We start from the raw sequence: 21,328 nt of genomic DNA, 5'->3' as shown, positions 1-21,328 counted from the left end.
TCTTCCTCCCTCATTTCTCTGTGTGGGAGGGCATTTCTCTGTGTTTCCTCTCCCATCCATCCTGCCCTTACTGTTCCCCTCAGTCTCTCTCAGCAGTGGAGTTAATGCCAGAGTTCTAACTCCAGAATTGTGAGTCCTGCTCTTGAATTGTGTTACTGGCAGTAAAGTGCCCAAGCTGTTCTAGCCAATGTGGCTCTGGGCACTGCAGTGCGCAGGGCAGCGAAATGAGCTGGCTCTGTTCAGGTCACTCTGATTTAAGGACATCCAGCGGTGTCCCTGTACAGCCCCTCTGTATTACAGGTGCACTGCATCTGAACAAAACTACAGGTTTCAGAATGTGTCACCGGCTTTCCCAGGTACCCACCGCTGCATAGCAGGTCTGAGTCTTAAGGAGCTCATGGGCAGAGGCTGCTGATCCAAACAGCGCTCAGCCAGCAGAAAGAAGAGCTCCAGCAAGAGACGTGAGTGAAGCTGCTGCTGAGAAAGATTTGTGGAGGTGTGGGAGAAAGGAGGGGTGTTGATGAAAGAACAGAAATTTGCTCAGAGAAGTCTGCCCAAAGTTCTCCATGTCCTTTTGTCTTTGGACAGGCCCTGAGACCAAGAGTCAGCACATGTCCAATTTCATCGTGCATCACTTGTTTTGTAAACATGATTATTAGTAGTACTTTTATCATTATAATTATTATTTTCCTTTCTTTTCTATCCTGATAAACTGTCTTTATCTCAACTCACAGGCTTTCATTTCTTTCTAATTCTCTCCCCCATCCCAGAGAGGAAGGGGGGAGGGTGAGCAAACGGCTCTGTGGTGCTTAGCTGCCAGCAGGGTTAAACCACAACGCCCTCTTTTAATGAATGTCTGATGTGACAAGGAATGCAGACAGTGTATCACTAAGTTTCAGAGGTTTCTGCAAGAAACTGAGTAGGTTTCACTCAAAGAAGTCTGTCCTAAAGTGTCACTGCATTTTCCTTCTTCAACAGGTCCCCATTCCCAGGGGCATGAAATGTCCAACAGCAGCTCCATCACCGAGTTCCTCCTCCTGCCATTCGCAGACACGCGGGAGCTGCAGCTGCTGCACTTCGGGCTCTTCCTGGGCATCTACCTGGCTGCCCTCCTGGGCAACGGCCTCATCCTCACAGCCGTAGCCTGCGACCACCGCCTCCACACCCCCATGTACTTCTTCCTCCTCAACCTTGCCCTGATTGACCTGGGCTGCATCTCCACCACTCTCCCCAAAGCCATGGCCAATTCCCTCTGGGACACCAGGGCCATCTCGTACATAGGATGTGCCACACAGATGTTTTTCTTCCTCTTTTTGTTTTCAGCAGAATATTGTCTCCTCACCATCATGGCCTACGACCGCTACGTTGCCGTCTGCAAGCCCCTGCACTACAGGAGCCTCCTGGGCAGCAGAGCTTGTGCCCAGATGGCAGCAGCTGCCTGGGGCAGTTGCTTTCTCTATGCTCTGCTGCACACGGCCAATACATTTTCACTGCCACTCTGTGGACAAAATACCCTGGACCAGTTCTTCTGTGAAATCCCCTCCGTCCTCAAGCTCTCCTGCTCAGACTCCTACCTCAGGGAAGTTTGGCTTCTTCTGGTTGGTGTCTGTTTAGCATCTGGCTGTTTTGTTTTCATCATACTGTCCTACGTGCAGATCTTCAGGGCTGTGCTGAGGATGCCCTCTGAGCAGGGATGGCACAAAGCCTTTTCCACGTGCCTCCCTCACCTGGCTGTGGTCTCACTGTTTATCAACACCTGCTTTTTTGCTTACCTGAAGCCCCCCTCCATCTCCTCCCCATCCCTGAACCTGGTGGTGGCAGTTCTGTACTCGGTGATACCTCCAACATTGAACCCCCTCATCTATAGCATGAGAAGCAGGGAGCTCAAGTGGGCTGTTAGCAAAGTGATTTTATGGCTGTTTCTGAATAGTGACAAACTTCCCCTCTTTTTCCAGAAATGACTTAACTTGGTACTTCCCCTCAGGCCCAGTCCTTCTTTCATTATCATTATTGTTCTTCTTATCTTTGATATCATTTGCATTTATTATGCTCTTAGAGTAATATTTCTTTTTCATCCTACTTCTGCTGAGGAGCGACACTGCTCTGTTTGCTCTTGAGGCTCTATAAATATGTGTCTAACAGAAGGTCAGAGCTGACTCTTCCATAGCATCTGCAAAATAAAATGGCATCTCCACAGTGCACTGTCTGAAGGCTTGGTTCTTTTTTCAAGGTGGTTGCCAAGCTTTCCAGAAGCTTGTGCCGCTTTCCATCACCTATCAGACTCTTTCCATCATCTGTCAGTGGTCATGGTCATCCGGAGAGGTCCCAGATGACTGGCGACTTCCTAATATGAAGCCCATCTACAAGAAGGTTTGTAAGGAGGACCCGGGGAATTACAGGCCTGTCAGCCTCACCTCAGCGCCAGGAAAGGTGATGGAACAGATCATCGTGAATGCAATCACAAAACGTATGTGGGACAACCTGGGGATGAGGCCCAGTCAGCATGGGTTCATGAAAGGCAGGTCCTGCCTGACCAACCTCATCTCCTTCTATGTCTGGGTGACTTGCATGGTGGATGAGGGAAATCATGTTGATGCAGTCCACCTAGACTTCAGCAAGGCCTTTGACACGGTCTCCCATAGTATTCTCGTGGAGAAGTTGGCAGCCCATGGCTTGGACATGTACACTCTTTGCTGGGTTAAAAACTGGCCGGATTGCTGGGCCCAGAGAGTAGTGGTGAACGGAGTGAAATCCAGCTGGTGACCGGTCACTAGTGGTGTTCCCCAGGGGTTGGTGTTGGGGCCCATCCTCTTTAACAGCTTTATTGATGATTTGGATGAGGGAATTGAGTGCACCCTCGGTAAGTTTGCAGATGACAACAAGTTGGGGGGAAGTGTCGATCTGCTGAAGGATAGGAAGGCTCTGCAGGGGGACCTGGACACGTTGGATCGATAGGCAGAGGCCAATGGGATGAGGTTCACCATGGCTAAGTGCCGCGTCCTGCCCTGTGGCCACAACAACCCCATGCAGTGCTACGGGCTTGGGGCAGACTGGCTGGAAAGCTGTGCAGAGGAAAAGGTTGGATGTAATACTTAGGGACCTGGTTTAGTGGGTGATATTGGTGGTAGGGGGATGGTTGGACCAGATGATCTTGGAGGTCTTTTCCAACCTTAATAGTTCTATGATTCTGTGCTTCTTACGATACAGAGCCACACGTCCATGGTTTCCTGGTGCTTCCCCAAGCCTAGGAAGTGGCTGAGGAAGAACTGGTGCCCTATATTCTCCAGCCCTTAATGCAACCATCTTTCTTGTTGAGTGGTATCGAAAGCAATGCCTGTGCCCTGTGTCAGGGCTTTGACTGATGGAAACAGGGCCCAGCAGCCATAGCAGTTTGCTGCTGTTCCTCTGGCTGTGTCCAGCACATGTCTGTGACACACACCCCCACAGTCTGTGTGCTGAACCTGAGCCCAAAAGTCCTCAGCATGTCCTCAGCTTGGGTCCACCCCAAGGACTGGAGTACAGTTGTGACCACAGGAAGGACGAACCCTCTCCTTGGGCCTGTCCATGGCTGGATGCCTTTGCATGCTCCACAGGAAAAGGGAGCATATTGATAACATGCTAACACCCCTTTCACCATCTCTGTGTCTGTGGGAGCATCAGAAAATGTCCCTCAGTCCTAAGATCCAGCAAAGCCCAGCTTCTTCTTTCATCAGGAACCTGGAGAAATTCTCTCAGAATTTCCAACACTCTTGTGCACACAGGCAAATACACACAGGGCATGGACACAGCCGACCACACACAGAGCAACACCAACAGGGAACAGCACCTTCACAGCCACCACACCACCAGCAGCACACACAGAGCCATGAGCAACACACCTGGCCCCATCCCATTCCCCACCTCAGCCTGATCTGCTCTGAAGGTCGCCAGTGCTCCACGCATCCCCAGCAGCAATTACCCATGGGTGCAGACGCACACATGGCTATGTGGTTCCATAATTGTATGAGTCACCCCCAACACACCCAGGAGTGGGCACACTCACACAGCAAATAGCCAGCAACAGAGTTGAATAAGAAGGCAGGACAGTGATCAGGAACAGGGCCTGACCAGACCAGCCCTGACCAGCCCCATATCCACATGCAGCTGGCCCCTTGCATCCCTCTCCCCTCCTCTTCCACAGGATTCTTCCTCCTCGAGACACTTTAATCCCTTCCTTTCTTACATGCAGTGCCCTGCTCAATTACCAGTTCTCACCAATCACATTTTCCCCCATTGATCCCTAGTTTGCTATACCTGTACCCGCATTTGGTAATTCAGATACCATTGCCTACATCATCTGGGCCTCTAACAAGCTGGAGAGGTCGACATGTCACAGATTTGCTCTGCGCCAGGAGTGAGGGGTGGCATGAACAGTCCCGAGCAGGGATGGTTTTATGGTAACTGGGCTCCATGCAGGACAGAAAATCGTCATTTTAAGGCTTTAGGCCCGAGTATTGCCTCCAATTTTTTTTAACCATTTCAAACATTTCACTTCAATCAGCACACTTCAATCAGCTGAAATGATTGAACACTTCTAATACAATGTTTGAATTGTCCCATGACATCTTTTTTTTTTTTTTTTTCCTGGATGTTTATTACAGCAAAAGAAAAAATACCAATCTTCCCCTGTGCTTGCATTGCCAGAACTCTGTCCCTTATGCACCGCACTTCATCTCCCCAGTCTTTCTGGTATTTCCACCTGGCTTTATGAAACAGACCGTGTTGGAAGTAACCTTTCCAGCAGACTGTCTGGACATGTGCAGTTTCCATTCTTCTCCAGATTCCCCTCCCCTTAGTCTTTGATCATTCAGATACCTCTCACCTACACAGTTGGTTCTCAGAACTTGAGGGATCTCAAGCTTGCCCATATTTCAGTTTTCTATCTCATCATCCCTACAGCCAACTCTGTAATTGCATTTCTATTCATCATTTCCTACCCATGTCAAACATTTCTTGTATAGTCATCCCTTGTGGAAGTTGCACCTCATTGGAGGCAACTTGGATTTGGCTCACTGTTGAGGACTGTGGGGTTTGCTTGTTTGTTGTTAAATGTTAATAACAACAACAACAAAAACTGTGCCTGTGTGCAGCCAGTTGTCTGAGGAAAGGAGGTGGGACTTGGTGAAAAGATGCTGTAACATCCAGCTGCAGACTTCAGTGGAGAAGTCTGGTGTAAGGAAAAGTGATGCGAGTCCCAGGTGGCTGATGAGACAAGTGGTGGGGATGGGGAGCTGAGCAGCAAGGTTGTCCATACAGTCTGGGACTGCAGGGGACTGCTTTTCCTACACATCCAGACCTCCTTAGGAGGCACATTGGATCCATGTCAACTAGAGAATGATTCTGTCACTTCTTATGAAAACTCAAGATTAATGGAAACTAATCTTAAATAAAGAAAATGCTTTCTGTAAAGTGCTCATAGAAAACTTCCTCTTTAACTGCACTTTTCAAACCTCACTAATTAATTGTACAAGTCTGGAAGACTGGATGAAAATGACTGAATTGTAATGAGCCCCATGGTGCATTTGGTGCTGAGTCCATAAACCTCAGGTAGTGAGAGGAGAATGATGTAACTGCAGGAGAAGTTCAAGTCAGAAGGAAACCTTGAAGTGTCTAGGAGTATTAATGGGCCCCAGTGAGGGTCATTACTGACAAAGCCTCCCCATGGACTTGTTAGAGCAGACAATCGGAGGCCATGATTGCAGGTAGGCAAAAGCGCTGGGCAGGAGACTCTAATGCTGAGTAAAGGCCTTGGTTTGTTTGGTGAAGCAGAAGGGCCAAGCCTTGTCCACAGCCCCTGGGAAGGGAGGTCCTGTCCCTCACCCATGGCTCAGGGCTCTTCCTGGGGCAGTGGGATGTGGGGTGTGTGATGCTGTGTGAAGGACAATGCTATGACACCTCCTGGCCTCCCCACTGGGTTGCAAGGAAGCAACAAGGCCCCAGTGTCATGAGCACAGCATGTCTCCTCATGAGCCCCAGTAGCAGAGACAACTGCCATCGGCAGGGGGACAAAGCCCTTGGTTCTGCTGGGGCCTTCTGGTCTTGCCAGTGCTCTTGGTCTTTTCCATTACAGGCAGTCCTATGCTGTCCTGTCTGCGCCCCCTTTTCCCTGCAAGCTTTAGTCACCCACCTCACTTCTCCCCCTTGCTCTCATACATGCATCTCCTTACTCTCACTGATGTCTCCCCACCCTCCATGGCAGTTGCTTGAAACACAATGGCATGGGCTGACCACAGACTCCTTCTGGGTGACCTCTGGCACCACAGCACTACCCTTTCAGTGATATTTCCTCCTCCTCATGCCCAGTCTTAAACTTCCAAGCAGCACTTTGTGGCAGTTTTGAATCTCTTCTGCTGTTCCCACCACCAGAGAAAGCTCCATCATCCACAAACCACTTTTCTGGCAGATGTCCCAAGCCATTAGCCTTCTGGAGCCCTATGGCCTGATGAGACAGGAGAAACCTCACCATGGTCTTCCAAGCCATATACCTGCTGCTGGCCTGCCAGTTTCTAGGGTAGACGTGACCAAGTTGTGTGCCTGTTGCTGGCCCACCATGTTCTCAGGCAGAAGGGACTTGAAAACCCACACCCAAGGCCTCTTCCTGCATGGGGCCTATCAGGCCCTCAGACAGAGGGCATCTCACAATCAATGTGCCAAGCAGGCGCCTTCTGCTGCCTTATCAGGGATGCTGGCAGGTGTAAGCCAGAAAGCACAGGTCTCAGCCAGGAGGCAAGGCTGACACATCAGCTGCTTCAGGAAGCAGTCACCTCATAGGCCCTGTCCCCAGCCATGTTACTGCTGCTGGCCTGTCAGCTCCAGAGACTGAGGTGACCAGATGCTTCCTACTGGACTTCAAGTTTCTGAGGCACAACAGACCACATAAGAACACATTCAGCCAGCACTCGCCTTGTGGGCCAGGACCTGAGGACACAAAAAGTAAGCTTTTTAAATGAAATTTATCAATCAAATTTTCTAACACTTCTTTAAATATGGAAACATTCCTCACAGGATTTACTGTGTTCATAGTAACACGTGATGTCTCTCTACCTCTGCCTCTCTCTCTTTTCTTCTTCCTCTACCTTTCAGGACTTCAGAGAACACTCTCAGGGAAAGAGTCATGGAATCACAAAATAACTCATGTTGGAAGAGACCCCTGAATGGCATCCTCTTCACCTGTCCTGCTCAAGGCACACTAAACTAGATGCGGTTGGTCAAGGGCTCCTCTGAGCTTGGCACCATCCAGAAAGGATCTGAAAGTGTGCTCCATCCTGTAATTCAGAGAGTTAATAATGACATTCAACAGTGCTGGCTCAAGCGCTCATCACTGAGGGATGGTGCTAGGAACTGCCTGACAGGAGAACTTTCCATCACAGATGACAACTGTGCCTGATTGTCCAGCCAAATTCCCACCCACAGCCTCATCCATTTGTTAAGTCCACATAGCACCAATCAGGCTGTAAGTAGTCTCCAGGAGACAATGTCAACAGCCTTGCTAAAGTGCAGGTAGACAGCGTCCCTTTCTTTCCCCTCCCCTAGGGTTTCAGCAATCCCATTTTTGTCCTTCAAGTGCCCAGAGGTAGCTGTGGAAAAACTTGCCCCATCACCTTCCCAGGGATGGAGGTGAGGCTGACCAGCCTTAATTCTTCTCACCCTCTTTTTTCCTCTTCTGGAAGACACGTCTGATGTCATTCCAAGTCTCCAGAAAGCTCTCTGGTCCCTCTGGCACATTTGCTGACACAGTCCAGGAAGGCAGGGGAGGGTGGTGCAGGAGACAGGCAAGAACACACAAGTCCTACCATTGTACACCCAAAGGCAGGGCATTGCAGTGCTTGTGGTGTCCCTCTGGCTCCTGCTGCCTCTCCCAGATTCTGGGAGGCACCTGAGCCCTGCAGTGCATCGCCCTGCTCTGCACTTCTCTGAGATACCCCATGGCATGAGGAATGGACACAGGGAGAGGGCATTTGTGCTCACTCAGGTTCGCCTCACATGCACAGGCACACAATGTGCACACTGAAGCCTCATCTATACAGGGCACACATATGGACTTCTGACTTAGCCATTCAGTGTCCCTCTGTGGAGGAACAAACAACCTCTCTGAACTGGGCTGAGAGCCATAAAAGTCACCCAAGAAGTAACCAGGACAATATCCACCCCTTATTCTCTACTGTTTATATAATGACAGGTTCAGGACTTTCCAAGACGTCTTCATTAATCAACACCCTGCAATTAAAACACGGATTTCATACCCTTAGTCTATGGGCCTACTCAGTGAAATGCCCATAAAATGTTCAATGAATCCATTTTGTCCATGAATTGGGTTCTAGCTGTTGTTGTGGCCCCCCAGGACAGGAGAAGACATATGTTACATGGACTGAGAGGTCACCAATGCCAGCTCAGCTCAGGTCACTGCTGCGCTTGCACTGCTTCTTGTAAGGCTCGTCTGCCATTGATTCGAGTGTTTCCTGCTATGGAACATGGCTGTGAGGTGCTTATCTGCCTGCTGGGTCAAACCACAGCACAGACCAGGCCGCGCAATCTGACATTGCAATGAACTCCTCCCGTCAACTCAGCTCCAGCCTGGGCTCGTCCACTGGCCACAGTCCCTTAGAGCTGTACGTGCTCTGACACAGCCTTATCCACGAGCCACAGTCCCTTCAAAGCTCTACCTACTGTGTCATGGACTTACCGACCGCCACAGACGTTTGCAGGTGTGCCTTCAGAGGTGTGGACTTATCCACATGCCACATTCTCTTCAGAGATGTACATGCTCTAGTGAGTCCTTTTCCATTTCAGAAGGGTAATGCGGAGGTCAGGGCTGCAATGTAGAGATTCAATGCAGAGATGAAGCAAACAAATGTGGGTCTGGGACATATTGGCTGATAGAGGACCATTAGGATTGGGCTTTGGAAGAAGCCCGATGTGTTGTGGGGAAACCACAGGTATTGGTAAATCCTCAGGAAGACAAAGTGTTTGAAGCCAAATCTAGTGAGGATGGAGAGAAATCAGGAGACCTTGTGCAGTCGAGGGGACAGAGTGAGCTGGGAATGTGAATGTGTGGTAAAAGTTTGCAGGGATGCAAGCACAGGTACAGGAAAAATTGGGAGAGGCTGCAGAGAGGGATGACAAAGGGCTACAGTAGGGTTGGAGCCCCCCAATGAAACTGGTGTCCTTAGGGCTACAGCTGCAGCCTCTTCCACTGAGGCCCCACAGAGCCTGGCAAGTGTCCTACCAGTGTCCTACACTCGGAATTGCACACCCCCACATCCCATTGCCCCTGCCAGAGCCCCGAGCAGCCCAGGAAGTGCAGGATCCCCCTTCCCAGGGGATGTGCTCAGGCCTTGGCCATCCCCCTTGGTGAAACACATCAAGGGCTTTCAGAGCAACTTCTCCATTTGGTTTTCCACTTGTAACCAGTGCCTCTGATTTTCTCCTTCACCATCTCCCAGAGACTGGCACCTTGTCTGGTTATTTCTCTCGTGGTCTCTTCTGGGATGGCCCTCATCGGGGTTGGCCAACACCCTCAAACATCTGGGGGCTTGCTTCTGTCCTTTACTTCTTCAGACTTGCTTCAGGATCTGCAGTTCAGGAACTTGGCAGCAGAGGGCGAATCAACATGCAAAACGCCCTCACAAGCCAAGGCTCCGGACATAATTCTCCTGAAGTCTTCAGTTCTTATGGGGTTAATTAGGGAGATGCCAGGAGTCTCCTTAAATGGAGAGACTTCAAGAATAATAATAATGAAAAGTATAGGAAAAGATTTCTTCTTTCTGCTGTTTCTTTACTTGTCTGCCTACAGATAAAGTGACATCAACAATCTCCAACTGATATCGGTCCTGAATGTCTCCTAAGGGACTCTGAGCCCGTGGGGAAATCAAGACCCTTTCTGCCAGGCACCCTATGCACAGTCTTCATCCCTACCCCTCAGCCCCACTCTTTCCCTTATCAGCCACCTGGGACTGACAGCAGCTGTGATAAGCTCTGAGATTTTTCATGAGCATTGCATTGGAATGTTTTCCAGCCCCTTGGCACCGATTCCCAGCTGCTTTCCTTGGAGAATGAGCTACATGCAGGGACTGAAGGTAATGTCTTAATTGACAGCAATGAAAGATAAAAGGCACGGTCTGGTCAAAAATAAAAGACACTCTTCAGCTCTATATTAAGCCCATATTTCCTCTACTTAGTCCAATTTCCACAATGGAGAACCTTAGAGAAATGAAAAATATCTTTTTTTGTGAGTGTCAAGCACACATGTCAAGGCCACCAAAACCACTCCTTTCCCAGGACTTCATTTCCTGATATTTGCTTTTTGGACTCAGAGAGTCACATGCTGAAATCCTGAGCTCTCTTGATTTATGGAGGGAAGCCAAGAGACAAAACAAATGAAATGCACTAACTTTCAGAATATTTAGGCTTGTCTATGAATTCTCATCCAAATTTGCACCCATTTTCCCAAACACATTCTTTCCCAAAACTTTGAGTGGTGAAACTGTGTTCCCAGGACATGCGTGTATTGGCACATTGCACATCTCCATTTCAGATCTAAATGGAGCAGAGAGCAATTAAGGTTAGAGGGGTTGGATAGATATAGCTCTTTGCTGTTGACCAATGGCCACATGTGCTAGGACTTCCCTTTCATCCTTCCTCTTTATGAGCTGGCCAAATCTTTATGGGGTGTACAGTTGCATAGCACCATGGCTCTCCAAGCGCCAGACTGCAAGCAATACCCAGAAACCCAGAGCACAGCCTTAGAAAGAGGCCCAGAGCAGAGCTGAGGAAGGCAAATGTGACTCCTACCTTGCACGAAGGCAAGACAGAGGTCCCAGGGAACTAGAGGCCAGACAGCCTTTCCTCAGATCCTGAGAAGGTGGTGGAGCAGCTAATCCTGGCAAATGTTTCCAAGCACATGGAGGACAACAAAGTGATCAGGAGTGGTCAGCATGGATTCCCCAAGGGTCTCTTGCGACTTTAACAACGTGATAGCCTTCTCCAATGAAAAGACTGCCTTGGTAAATGAGGGGAGAGCGGTGGATGCTGTCTGCCTTGTCTTCAGAAAGTCTTTTCACATGTCTCCCATAAGATCCTGGTAGAGAGGCTGATGAAGTACCAGAGGCAATGGCCACTAGCTGACCCTATGAAACGTTTCTTTACTGTAGGTGACTGATGACCGTTGCCCAGAGAGATACTGCAGCCTCTGCCCTGGGAGATATTCTAAACACTGCTGGACCCTGTCCCGGCCAACCTGCTCCAGCTGACCCTGCTTGAGTAGGAAGCACTTGAACCAGACAGTCTCCAGAGGCCTCTTCCAACCCTCATTATTCTGTGATTCTGTAATGCCCAGCAGTGTTTCTGAGAAATTGTCTGTGGTACCCCCATCCTTGATGGAGTCCTGCAGCCCATGGATCAGAGCCGCATTTTGAGGATGAACATGGTCACTGTGCAGTGCTGAGGACAGGTCCGGCCAGGGATTACAAAGGCCAGCAACGCCACCACACACAGAAGTGCCCACTACCCCTGCCTCCACTGTGCAGCCCCGTTCCCTGACAGGACCTAGGGTCACAAAGGACCTCTGGAGCTCTCTAGCACTGTGGTCTGCTCTGAGCAGAGACAACTTAACTGAGAGATCAGATTAGTCAGTACTTTCTCCTCACCAAGCTTTAATTCACATTCACGGTGATTTATTTTCTCCTGAAAACCATTCGAAATTTCTCTTTCTGCCCCTTTCACCTTTTTTTTTTTTTTTCCTCTTGGTCTTTTGTCTTTCCCCCCCCATCCCTGCCACCAGGACAGATTACCTCACCTACTCTGACCAAGCCTAACTGTACTAGGTGTGGCTGGGATTGAATTAACATTCTTATAACAGCTCATATAGTGCTGTGCTTTCCATATCTTCAAGAAGGGCAAGAAGGAGGACCCATGAGCCTATAGGCTGGGCAGCCTCACCTCCATCCCTCTGAAAGTGATGGAGAAGTTCTTCCTGGTAACCATTTACAGGCAAAGAAAGGACGTGAAAGTCATCAGCAGTAGTCAGCATGGATTCGTCAAAGGGAAGTCATGCTTGAACAACTTGAAAACCTCCTATGATGAAATGCCTCAAGCATTCTGTGAAATGGTGTGATCTTGGACTAAGGCTCGTGTGAGAGCTTCTCCTGTCTGTTCATGCAAGAACAAGCCAATCAGGATCTTGGGCTGAGGGCCCCATGTGCACAGGAATGGGCAACAGTTTCTTAAGTTCTCCTCTGCCTGCTGCCATTTTCTCTGGGGATCACAGAGGATGATCTCCCTTCAGAAGACCCATGAGAGGCTCTGTCCTCCCTATGGTCATGGCTGGACTCCAGTGATGCAGCTCGACCACAGCTGAGGAGCTTTGTCTGGGGGAGACTTTTGGGGTAAGGCCTGGCACATGGAGTGGGAGAGACTGTCTCAAGGATGTGTGCTGGGCATGGGGACTGAAGGACGTCTGTGAACTACCATGGGGTATGGGTTATTGTTCTTTCAGTATAGCTCCTGACACAGGGTCCCATCCTTCCTTTTGATGACACCCTTCTGGAGGAATGAAGGCACCAAAGTTTAGAGCAGGAGACACTAGCAGAGCGCCAAGTCAAAAGGGACTTCACTATAAGTGTACTTCAGGGTACCCGCAGCCTGGGCATTGTCTTGGATTAACAGAACATCAGTATTTTTCTCTGTGAGAAAAATTCCAGCCCAGGTCAGCTCTTCCCTGACCTCTCCCCATCCCTCCTCCAGGAGCACCAGCCCTGCTGCTCCTGGCCTCCTCCTAGTGCTCCTCAGAGGACCCTGAGATGGCAGTGCTGCTCTGCGGGAAGAGGGGACAGTGGTGCCCGGGTACAGGGAGTTATTTCATACTGGCTAAGACGGTCAAGGTGGGAAGCAGCCACAAGTGGGAGCTGAGTCCAGCCCTCATTCTGCAACACATCTCCCTATGACCCCCAAGCCTTGAGCCCATGGAGAACCAAGCACAGCAACAGCCCATGGAGAGTGTAATTCCTGGAACCAATTCCTGCTTTCATAGGGAAGAAGAGCCCAGCCTTCAGTTGCTGCAATGAGGAGACACCCTTTTATTAGAGAGATGCTTCTCAGGAAGCCAGATCCTTCTCCTTCTTCATTGGCCCTGATGTCTGCAGTCTTGTTTCATTACATTTCTCACTCCTGTCTCACAGAGGCAGCACAATGTTCTCTAGCCTCTCTTCCACATTTTATCACAGAGGTGCAACCAGCATCGGTCATTGGCTCAGCTTTGGCCGGTGGTTGTTACTTTTTTGAGATGGCTGGAACTGGCTCTTAGCCGACTTGAGGCAGCTCTTGGTCTCTTCTCACAGATGCCACCCCTGCAGCCCCACTACTACCAGAACCTCGCTGCATAAACCCAATGCACCTTCTCAGTGCATGTGTTACCCTGTGATCTCCATCAGCTTCTTTGAGTATTGCTCTTTAATGGTACTGACAACTTAGACAGACACTGCTTGAATAAGGGTTTTGAATTTAAATATAAAGGAGAACTCCAGGTGTTTTGGAGCATGAAGATACCTAGGTGGGGTTCTCAGAGATAACAGGAATGCCCCAGGAGACCTGTCCCCTTCTTGAGGAGGATCAAGGCCTTGAGGAGAATCAAAGATATCAATTTTGTCTAAGCTGATTCTTGATGCCTACATTCACACAGCCAAATGCCTCGTTGGGACTTTTGGTACTATTTGGGCTTCTTTCACATACTCTGCCATATCACTTTCTCCATAGGAGTCTTCTCAGGGCGATTCTAACTTCCTTGTTCCTCAGACTATAGATGACTGGGTTAAACATGGGGGTCACAATTGTGTAAAACAGGGCAAGGTATTTGTCAGTGTCTGCAGAGTCCCTTGACCGGCGTTTAAAGTACACAAGCATGGCTGAGCCATAAAAGAGAGTCACAATCCCGAGGTGTGAAGAGCAGGTGGAAAAGGCTTTGTGTCTGCTCGGAACTGAAGGCATTTTCAGAATTGCCCTGATAATTTTAGTGTAAGAAATAACTATCATGGAAAAGGGAAGGACAGCAACTACGAGGATGATAGTGTGCAGGGTCACGTGGTTGCAGAAAGTGTCTGCACAGGCCAGTTCCAAGAGAGGGGGGACATCGCAGAAGAAGTGATGAAGGTCACGGGATGCACAGAAGGGCAAGGTGAACACCTGATAGGTCTGTCCTACTTGTACTGGCACGATGGCCATCCACGCCCCTACTACCAGTCTGATGCAGAACCCCCCATTCATGACGAGGCTGTAGCGCAGGGGGTCACATATGGCTACGTAGCGGTCATAGGCCATGGCAGCCAAGAGAAGGCATTCAGTGCTTCCCAGCATGATCAAGAAATACAGCTGGGCAGCACAGCCAAGAAAGGAGATCCTGCCATCTCCTGTCAGGAAAGCCACCAGCATTTTTGGTAGAGTAGTGGACGTGTAGCAGATCTCCAGGAAGGATAGGTTTCTCAGGAAGAAATACATGGGGTTGTGGAGGCTTGAGTCCATCACTGTGATGAGCACAATCAGGCTGTTCCCAATGAGAACCATGAGGTAGATGATCAGGAAGACTGTGAAGCACACGCTGGGTAGGCAAGGGTGGTCAGAAAATCCCAAAAGAAGAAATCCAGGATCAGTAGTGTGATTATCCAGGCCTTTTCTTTGGGGCATTTTCTCTATATAGAGCAACGCCAACAACATGCTGTTAGAGAACGCTCTTGGCCCATCCACCACCATGTAGACCTCAAATATAGCGACAGGCTACAAACATCAGCATACGCATGACTCCAGTATTAGGACAGTTTGACCAAAATCTGCATGTGTGTATGGAAATCTGATGTGGTCTGGTGGGCAGACCCCAGCTGGTAGCTAAGCCCCCACCCAGTTACTCACTTACTCCCCCTCAGTGGGATGGGGGAGAAAACTGAAGGGCCAAAAGCAAGAAAACTCATGGGTCAAGGCAAAGACAGTTTAATAAGCTAGAGTTAGAGGAAGGAAAAAGAAAACAAACCAACAAACCAAAACAAGCCAGCCTTCAAGCAATGCCTACCTTCCCCACCACCCAGTCCCCTCAGCTTTTTATTGCTGAGCGTGGCATTACATGGCAAGGAATATCTCTTTGGTCAGTCTGGGTCATCTGTCCTGGTTGTGTGCCCCATGGACCCTTGTCCACCCGTGGCTGGTACGCTGTAGGGGCAGAGTGGGAGAAAGAGAAGGCTTTGATGCTGTGCAATCACTACTCAGCAATAGCCAAAACATTGGTATGTCATCAACACTGTTCTAAACTCCAACCTAAAACACAGCACCACAGGGATTGCTATGAAGAAAATTATCTCCATCCTAGCCAGCCCTAGTACCTGAGTTTCTTGCCTGTCAGGAAGGGTCAGAACAACATCGTTAAGCCTGAATGACAGCTAGTTGTCATATGAATAAGAGAAATTTAGTTTTCTTTCTAAGAGAGGATTTAAATAACTTTTATATATATATTATATATATGTATATTATTTAAGACTTTGCCTGGTTTCTGGTGCAATATGAGGAAAAGAAAAAAAAAAAAGAAGACAATGGATAAAGAGTAGTCACCTTAAAAACATTAAGAGAAGGGAAGGGAAGGCAAGGCAAGGCAAGGCAAGGCAAGGCAAGGCAAGGCAAGGTGAAGACTTGGTTCAAGACTTTAGTGAGAGAGATTCATCCCAGTTTTCCTCAGGGATAAGAACTCATCCCCTGAAGCTCTGTCCACCACACAGAGAGCAGGGACACTACCTTAGATCCAAATTATTAATTTTTTGCATGGCTGATGGGTGAACTCCATCGGAAGTAAAACAGACTTCTACCTGTCAATGAGTAAAGGACATTGATGCATCCCTGGGGCATTTTAACGAGGCAGAAAGGTAGCTACTTGTGCAGAAATCACAAGCTTTCAGGGGGCTAAAAGGGGCATTATGCAAGCAATCACAACACAATGTCAAATAGTTTTCAAGGGATCCAAAGAGGAAGGTGATTAAAGGTGGGACAAACAGGGCAGGCTATTATAACTTCTGAATATGCTGTCTAGTTCCCTTGCTTGACCTTGCTGTTCTGTCACTTGGAGTTCTGGCAGCTTACAAATGCAACTGAAGGCTCACTAGCTGTGATCTCAACCCAGCAAGGCTTCCCAGTCCACTGCAAGCCCTCACAGAGCAGAGCGATGCTCTTGCTGGCTGGAAAACTGAGCCTTCCCTTTTGCATTTCCCATTTCCCAGAGCGTAAGGATGTTGCTGATCACACTTGAAGGGCATGAGCTGTAAGCAAGCAGCCCTTGCAATTGCACGTTGCTTCGTGTGAATAACAGACTCAGCTGAAAGCTTTTGGAAGGTATCAGTTTGACATGGGGAAGAAATGTTCTATTCCAAGCAGAGAGAACTGAGGATGCTTGCTGCATGTCTCTACCCATCGCTAACTCCCTTCAAAAAGTCTTCTTAAGCTCTGAAAAAAAAAAAAAAAAAAAAAAAGATTTTTTTTTCAACTGAAAACTGAATCCACAGAGACGTGATCTGAGAGCTTGATGCTTGATTTCATTCTTTTCTTCTATCATGCCTGCCTATTTCTATGAGTCTTGTCTTTGGAGTTCTCCTAGAAGCACCGTTCAAAATCTCCAAGATAAAATTAGTGTACGTTTGAGGAAGAAGTGGCCGTGATCTGTTTCCTAACCTACCTATTTACACATGCAAATAAGTAGGAAAATTAAAAACTTTTATTTCCTGAAATACTTTGAGATCCCTGCATTTTTGGAAAAAAAGTTTTGTAACTGAAAACAACCATTTAGAGGCAGATTTTCCATATATCAGCGTTGTTTCCTTGTTTCTTCCCTAAACCTGTAGGATATGCTTTTTAATGCCCGGATATCGCAATGCGTCACATGATCACACATAGAGCATGGCTTTGCTTTGAGCAAAGCTTGAGCATTGCTCAAGGAAAACTGACGGAGTACGCCTTACATAGTGACAGTCTCATCAGCAGCATTTCTCCAAGCTGAACAAAACCCATTCCTCTGAGCCCAGGCAAGCCACAGCTGCCTGCGGCTGCTTTTAGCAGTGGCTGTTCTAGCACAGTATCTCAGCACTTCAGAGCACGGCAAAAGGGATTTACCATTGTCAGGAGCTAGGACACAGGAGCACCCTTCTCAGTCGGTGATACAGGAGACAGAGGTGACCTCATTTTCTCTGTGTCATTTCCCTGGAAAACACCTGGATGGGGTTCTCTGGACACTACTCCATCACTCTTGCTCCTACCTGGTTATAAGTCAGTCAGTGAGCAATCCTAGGAGAGAAGTCGGCAACCCTAGTGCTGCCAGTGCTTCTCCCCAGACACCCAGAGCATCAGTAACAACATTAGGAGGATCTGAGCAACTTCCAGAATAACTACATGTCTTTCAAAAGTACAGAAAGTTAGGAATTAGATTTAGCTGTTCAAAGGAAAACTGCTAAATTTGTAGGAGGAAAAACCAAACCAAACCAAAACAAGGAAGGAAACAGAAAATGAGAAAAATCAGTCTGTGTTTAATTTTATTTTGCAGCAACAGAAAAGGCTTCTCTGCATCTCCACCTCTCTGGGTCTCAACACCTTTACTGTGTCCATGTTAGCCAAAAGGTGGAGGCAGCCCTGAGCGATCCAGCTCCAATTGTGCATGCTGTCTGCCCCCAGTCCACACCCAGAAAGGACCTGGAGAGAAAGCTTGGTTGGAAACACATAGCAAGGTAAAAAGGATGGTGTCATGCCACTCCAGGACAGGCCTCTATATTCATACAAATTAGTGTGGCTTCAGTGCCTTAAAAAGAGGGATGACTGGGTCTTACCAAGGTAGCCTTGCGTGGCTTTACGGTCAGTAGCACAAATAACCTTTCCAGAGGGGAGTATCTCCTGCCCTTTGTGTGAGGTTCATGCAGTCTTTGATTCCTTGCTCTGAAACCCTACATATGATGCAATAAGCTCCAGTCTGTCTTTTGGGGGTACCCAATAAAGTCAGGATCAGGACAAGGCCGTTTCTCATCAGGATGAAAAATACACAAGTCAGAAAGGCCACAAAGAGCCAGTGCTGTGGGTAGGAGCAACCGTGGACAAATCCAGGCACCGCAGGGTTATTTCCTTCTGTGAGAGGTGTAGGACCATAAGTATGGGGAGAGACTGGGGTGAGAAGAGCCTCTCCAAGAACTCATTGCAGGAGGAATGTCCCATCCGCACCAGAATGACTCAGTAACTACAGTCCCATTCGGGTCAACAGGCAAACAGTCAGTATAGTTTATGAGAATTGAAAAATGGTTCATCTGACCCAAATTCTGAGCGGGGTGACACACAGTGGTGCCTACAGTGCGGCCAGGCCTTGAACCAGCACTGACGAGGTGATACCACAATGCTCATCGCTCTGTTCCAGTTGTGCTACCTCTATATCCAAACTGAGAGTGGTTGTTTTTTTTTTTTTTTTCTGATAATTTTATGAGGGTAATCTTGGCCTGATGTGGTATTACAACCCCTTGGGTGATCTCTCACTTTGTGGGGCTCCAGTCACTGCCCACCCTGCACAGATGCTGCTCAGGAAGATAGCCTGGCCTTTCCACACATCTCCACATTCCTCTCCTGGAGGATGTCCTCTGCCCTGCCACATGTGGGACAGCCTTGGAGAAGTACTTCATTGACCTTTCTCCATCTCCACTGCCAACAGACACTGATGGGTAACTTTTAAATCCTACCTTCAGTCTTTCACATCTCACAGTATGATGACGAGCCTTTTTTCTCCCTAATCCATGGAGCAACAGGCCTTCTGCGGTACAGCTGCTTGTATTGGGTTTACGTGGCAATGGTTTGGTAGCAGTGGTGCTGCAGGGGTGGCCTCTCTTAGAAGAGTCCAGAAGCTGCCCCCTGTCAGGTAAGGGCCCATTCCACATGGCTCCAAAAGGGACCGATCACAGACCAGAGCTGAGCGAATGGGCAATACTAGTTGCAACTCTGTAAGAGGATATTTAAGAAAGGAGAAATACTCCTCTGAAACAGCAGCTGGGAGAGAGGAGTGAGAAAATGTAGAGAGAAACAGCCCTGCACACACCTAGGTCAGTGCAGAAGGCGGGCAGGAGGGGCTCCAGGCACCAGAGGAGAAGTTCCCCTGAAGCCCATGGAGAGGCCTATGGTGTAGTAGGCTGTCCCCTTGCAGTCCATGGGTGCCACGGCGGAGCAGATCTCCACGCTGCAGCCCGTTGAGGAGCCCCCGGTGGAGCAGGTGGATGTGGCCTGGAGGAGGCTGCAGCCCATGGAGAGCCTCCGCAGGAGCAGGCCCTGGGCTGGAGCTGCAGCCTGTGGAGAGGAGCCCACACAGGAGCAGGGGATCTGGGGGCAGCTGCCGCCCGTGGGGGACCCGTGCTGGAGCAGTTTGCTCCTGACAGGCGGATGCTGTGATAAGGACCCATATTGGAGTAGTTCTTGAAGAGCTGCTGCCTGTGGAAAGCCCACGCAGGATCAGTTTGGGAAGGACAGCATCCCTTGGGAGGGACCCCACGCCGGAGTATGGGCAGAGAGTGACCATGAAGGAGCGGTGGAGATGAAGTGTCATGGACTGACCGCAGCTCCCATTGCCCGTTCCCCTGAGCTGCTCAGGGGGAGGAGGAAGAAGAGGGAGGATGGTCTTTTTTAGTTCACTTTTAGTTTCTCACTCTTCCAGTCTTCTAGGAACACTCAATAAATTATCTTAATCTCCCTACGCGAAGTACGCTTTGCCCATGACTGCAATTGATGAGTGATCTGCCTGCCCCTTAAATCAACACTGCAGCCCTTTTCCATTCTATTTTCTCCATGTGTGCCTTTGAGGATGGGTGGTGAAAGTGGCACTGTGGAGTACAGCTGCCCGTCATTGTGAAACCACCACACCACTTGGCCACGTTATTGGCACCAGCTTTGAAAAAGGAGAGACAGTTTCAGGCAATTATAGGGGAGATCATGTTTTATTAAACAGATGGTAAGAAAGAGTCAATCCTGACATACAGACGAACAAAATAACACTTTGTTGTTTTATTCCTCAAAGTACACTAGATAAATATTTTTTTTTCTAAGAAACTAATAAAAAGAAATGACACTGAAGATAAAAGTAAGAATATAGAATGATAATGAAACAAATACTCAGGAAATCATTTGTGGAGAAAAAGGGGAAATTTATCAATTTTCAGAACCATCCATGAAATCTTTTTCCTAACAGCACCCTTGAGCTCCTGGTTCCTCATGCTGTAGATGAGGGGGTTCACTGCTGGAGGCACCACTGAGTATAGAACAGCCACCACCAGATCCAGGGATAGGGAGGAGAGGGAGGGGGGCTTCAGGTAGGCAAATCTGCCAGCGCTGATAAACAGGGAGACTACAGCCAGGTGAGAGAGGCACATGGAAAAGACTTTGTTCCATCCCCGCTCAGAGGGGATCTTCAGCACAACCCTAAAGATCTGCACATAAGACAGTATGATGAATACAAAACACCCCCAAACCAGAAAACAATGAAATCAGAGAACCAGAAAACAACCACAGAACAATGAAAACAAAACATCCAAACACCAACAAGGAACGAACTATGAGAAGTCCAGCTTCCCTGAGGTAGGAGTTAGTGCAGGAGAGCTTGAGGATCTGGGGGATTTCACAGAAGAACTGGTCCACAGCATTGCCTTGGCAGAGGGGCAGGGAAAATGTATTGGCAGTGAGCAGCACAGCATGGAGAACCCCACTGCCCCAGGCAGCTGCTGCCATCTGGGCACAAGCTCTGCTGCCCAGGAGGCTCCCGTAGTGCAGGGGCTTGCAGATGGCAACGTAGCAGTCGTAGGCCATGACAGTGAGAAGAAAATACTCTGCTGATACCAAGAAGACAAATGCAAAGACCTGTGCAGCACATCCTGAGTAGGAGATGGCCCTGGTGTCCCAGAGGGAATTGGCCATGGCTTTGGGGAGAGTGGTGGAGATGCAGCCTAGGTCGAGGAGGGCGAGGTTGAGGAGGAAGAAGTACATGGGGGCGTGGAGGCGGTGGTCGCAGGCTACAGCGGTGAGGATGAGGCCGTTGGCCAGGAGGGCAGCCAGGTAGATGCCCAGGAAGAGCGCGAAGTGCAGGAGCTGCAGTTCCCGTGTGTCTGCGAATGACAGGAGGAGGAACTCGCTGATGGAGCTGCTGTTGGACATCTGATCCTCCTGGGAACTGGGATCTGCTCCTCTGGATAGGGAGGCCTGTCCAAGGAGGAAAGAGAATTAAAATGTTAGGGTAGACCTCTGTGAGGAAAACCTAGCCTAT

At 48.9% G+C, this 21,328-nt stretch overlaps 2 protein-coding genes across 2 annotated transcripts; one reads left to right on the top strand and one right to left on the bottom strand.

Moving 5' to 3' along the window:
* The first annotated feature begins 1,001 nt into the window (after positions 1-1,001).
* Positions 1,002-1,961, top strand: LOC121062857 (olfactory receptor 14C36-like). The gene has a single exon (XM_040543144.1). It carries the CDS (start codon positions 1,002-1,004, stop codon positions 1,959-1,961), a length of 960 nt encoding a protein of 319 aa, XP_040399078.1.
* An 11,812-nt stretch (positions 1,962-13,773) lies between these two features.
* On the bottom strand, positions 13,774-21,328 carry LOC121062856 (olfactory receptor 10AG1-like). Its single transcript, XM_040543143.1, has 2 exons — positions 21,129-21,328; positions 13,774-14,612 (listed from the first exon to the last, which is right to left on the bottom strand). Exons 1-2 carry the CDS (start codon positions 21,217-21,219, stop codon positions 13,774-13,776), a joined length of 930 nt encoding a protein of 309 aa, XP_040399077.1. The 5' UTR covers positions 21,220-21,328.

Source organism: Cygnus olor (genome assembly GCF_009769625.2).
Source record: "Cygnus olor isolate bCygOlo1 chromosome 34 unlocalized genomic scaffold, bCygOlo1.pri.v2 SUPER_34A, whole genome shotgun sequence".
NCBI lineage: Eukaryota > Metazoa > Chordata > Aves > Anseriformes > Anatidae > Cygnus > Cygnus olor.
The sequence above is the reverse complement of the archived record's forward strand: the minus strand, read 5'-3'. Positions and strand labels throughout refer to the sequence as shown.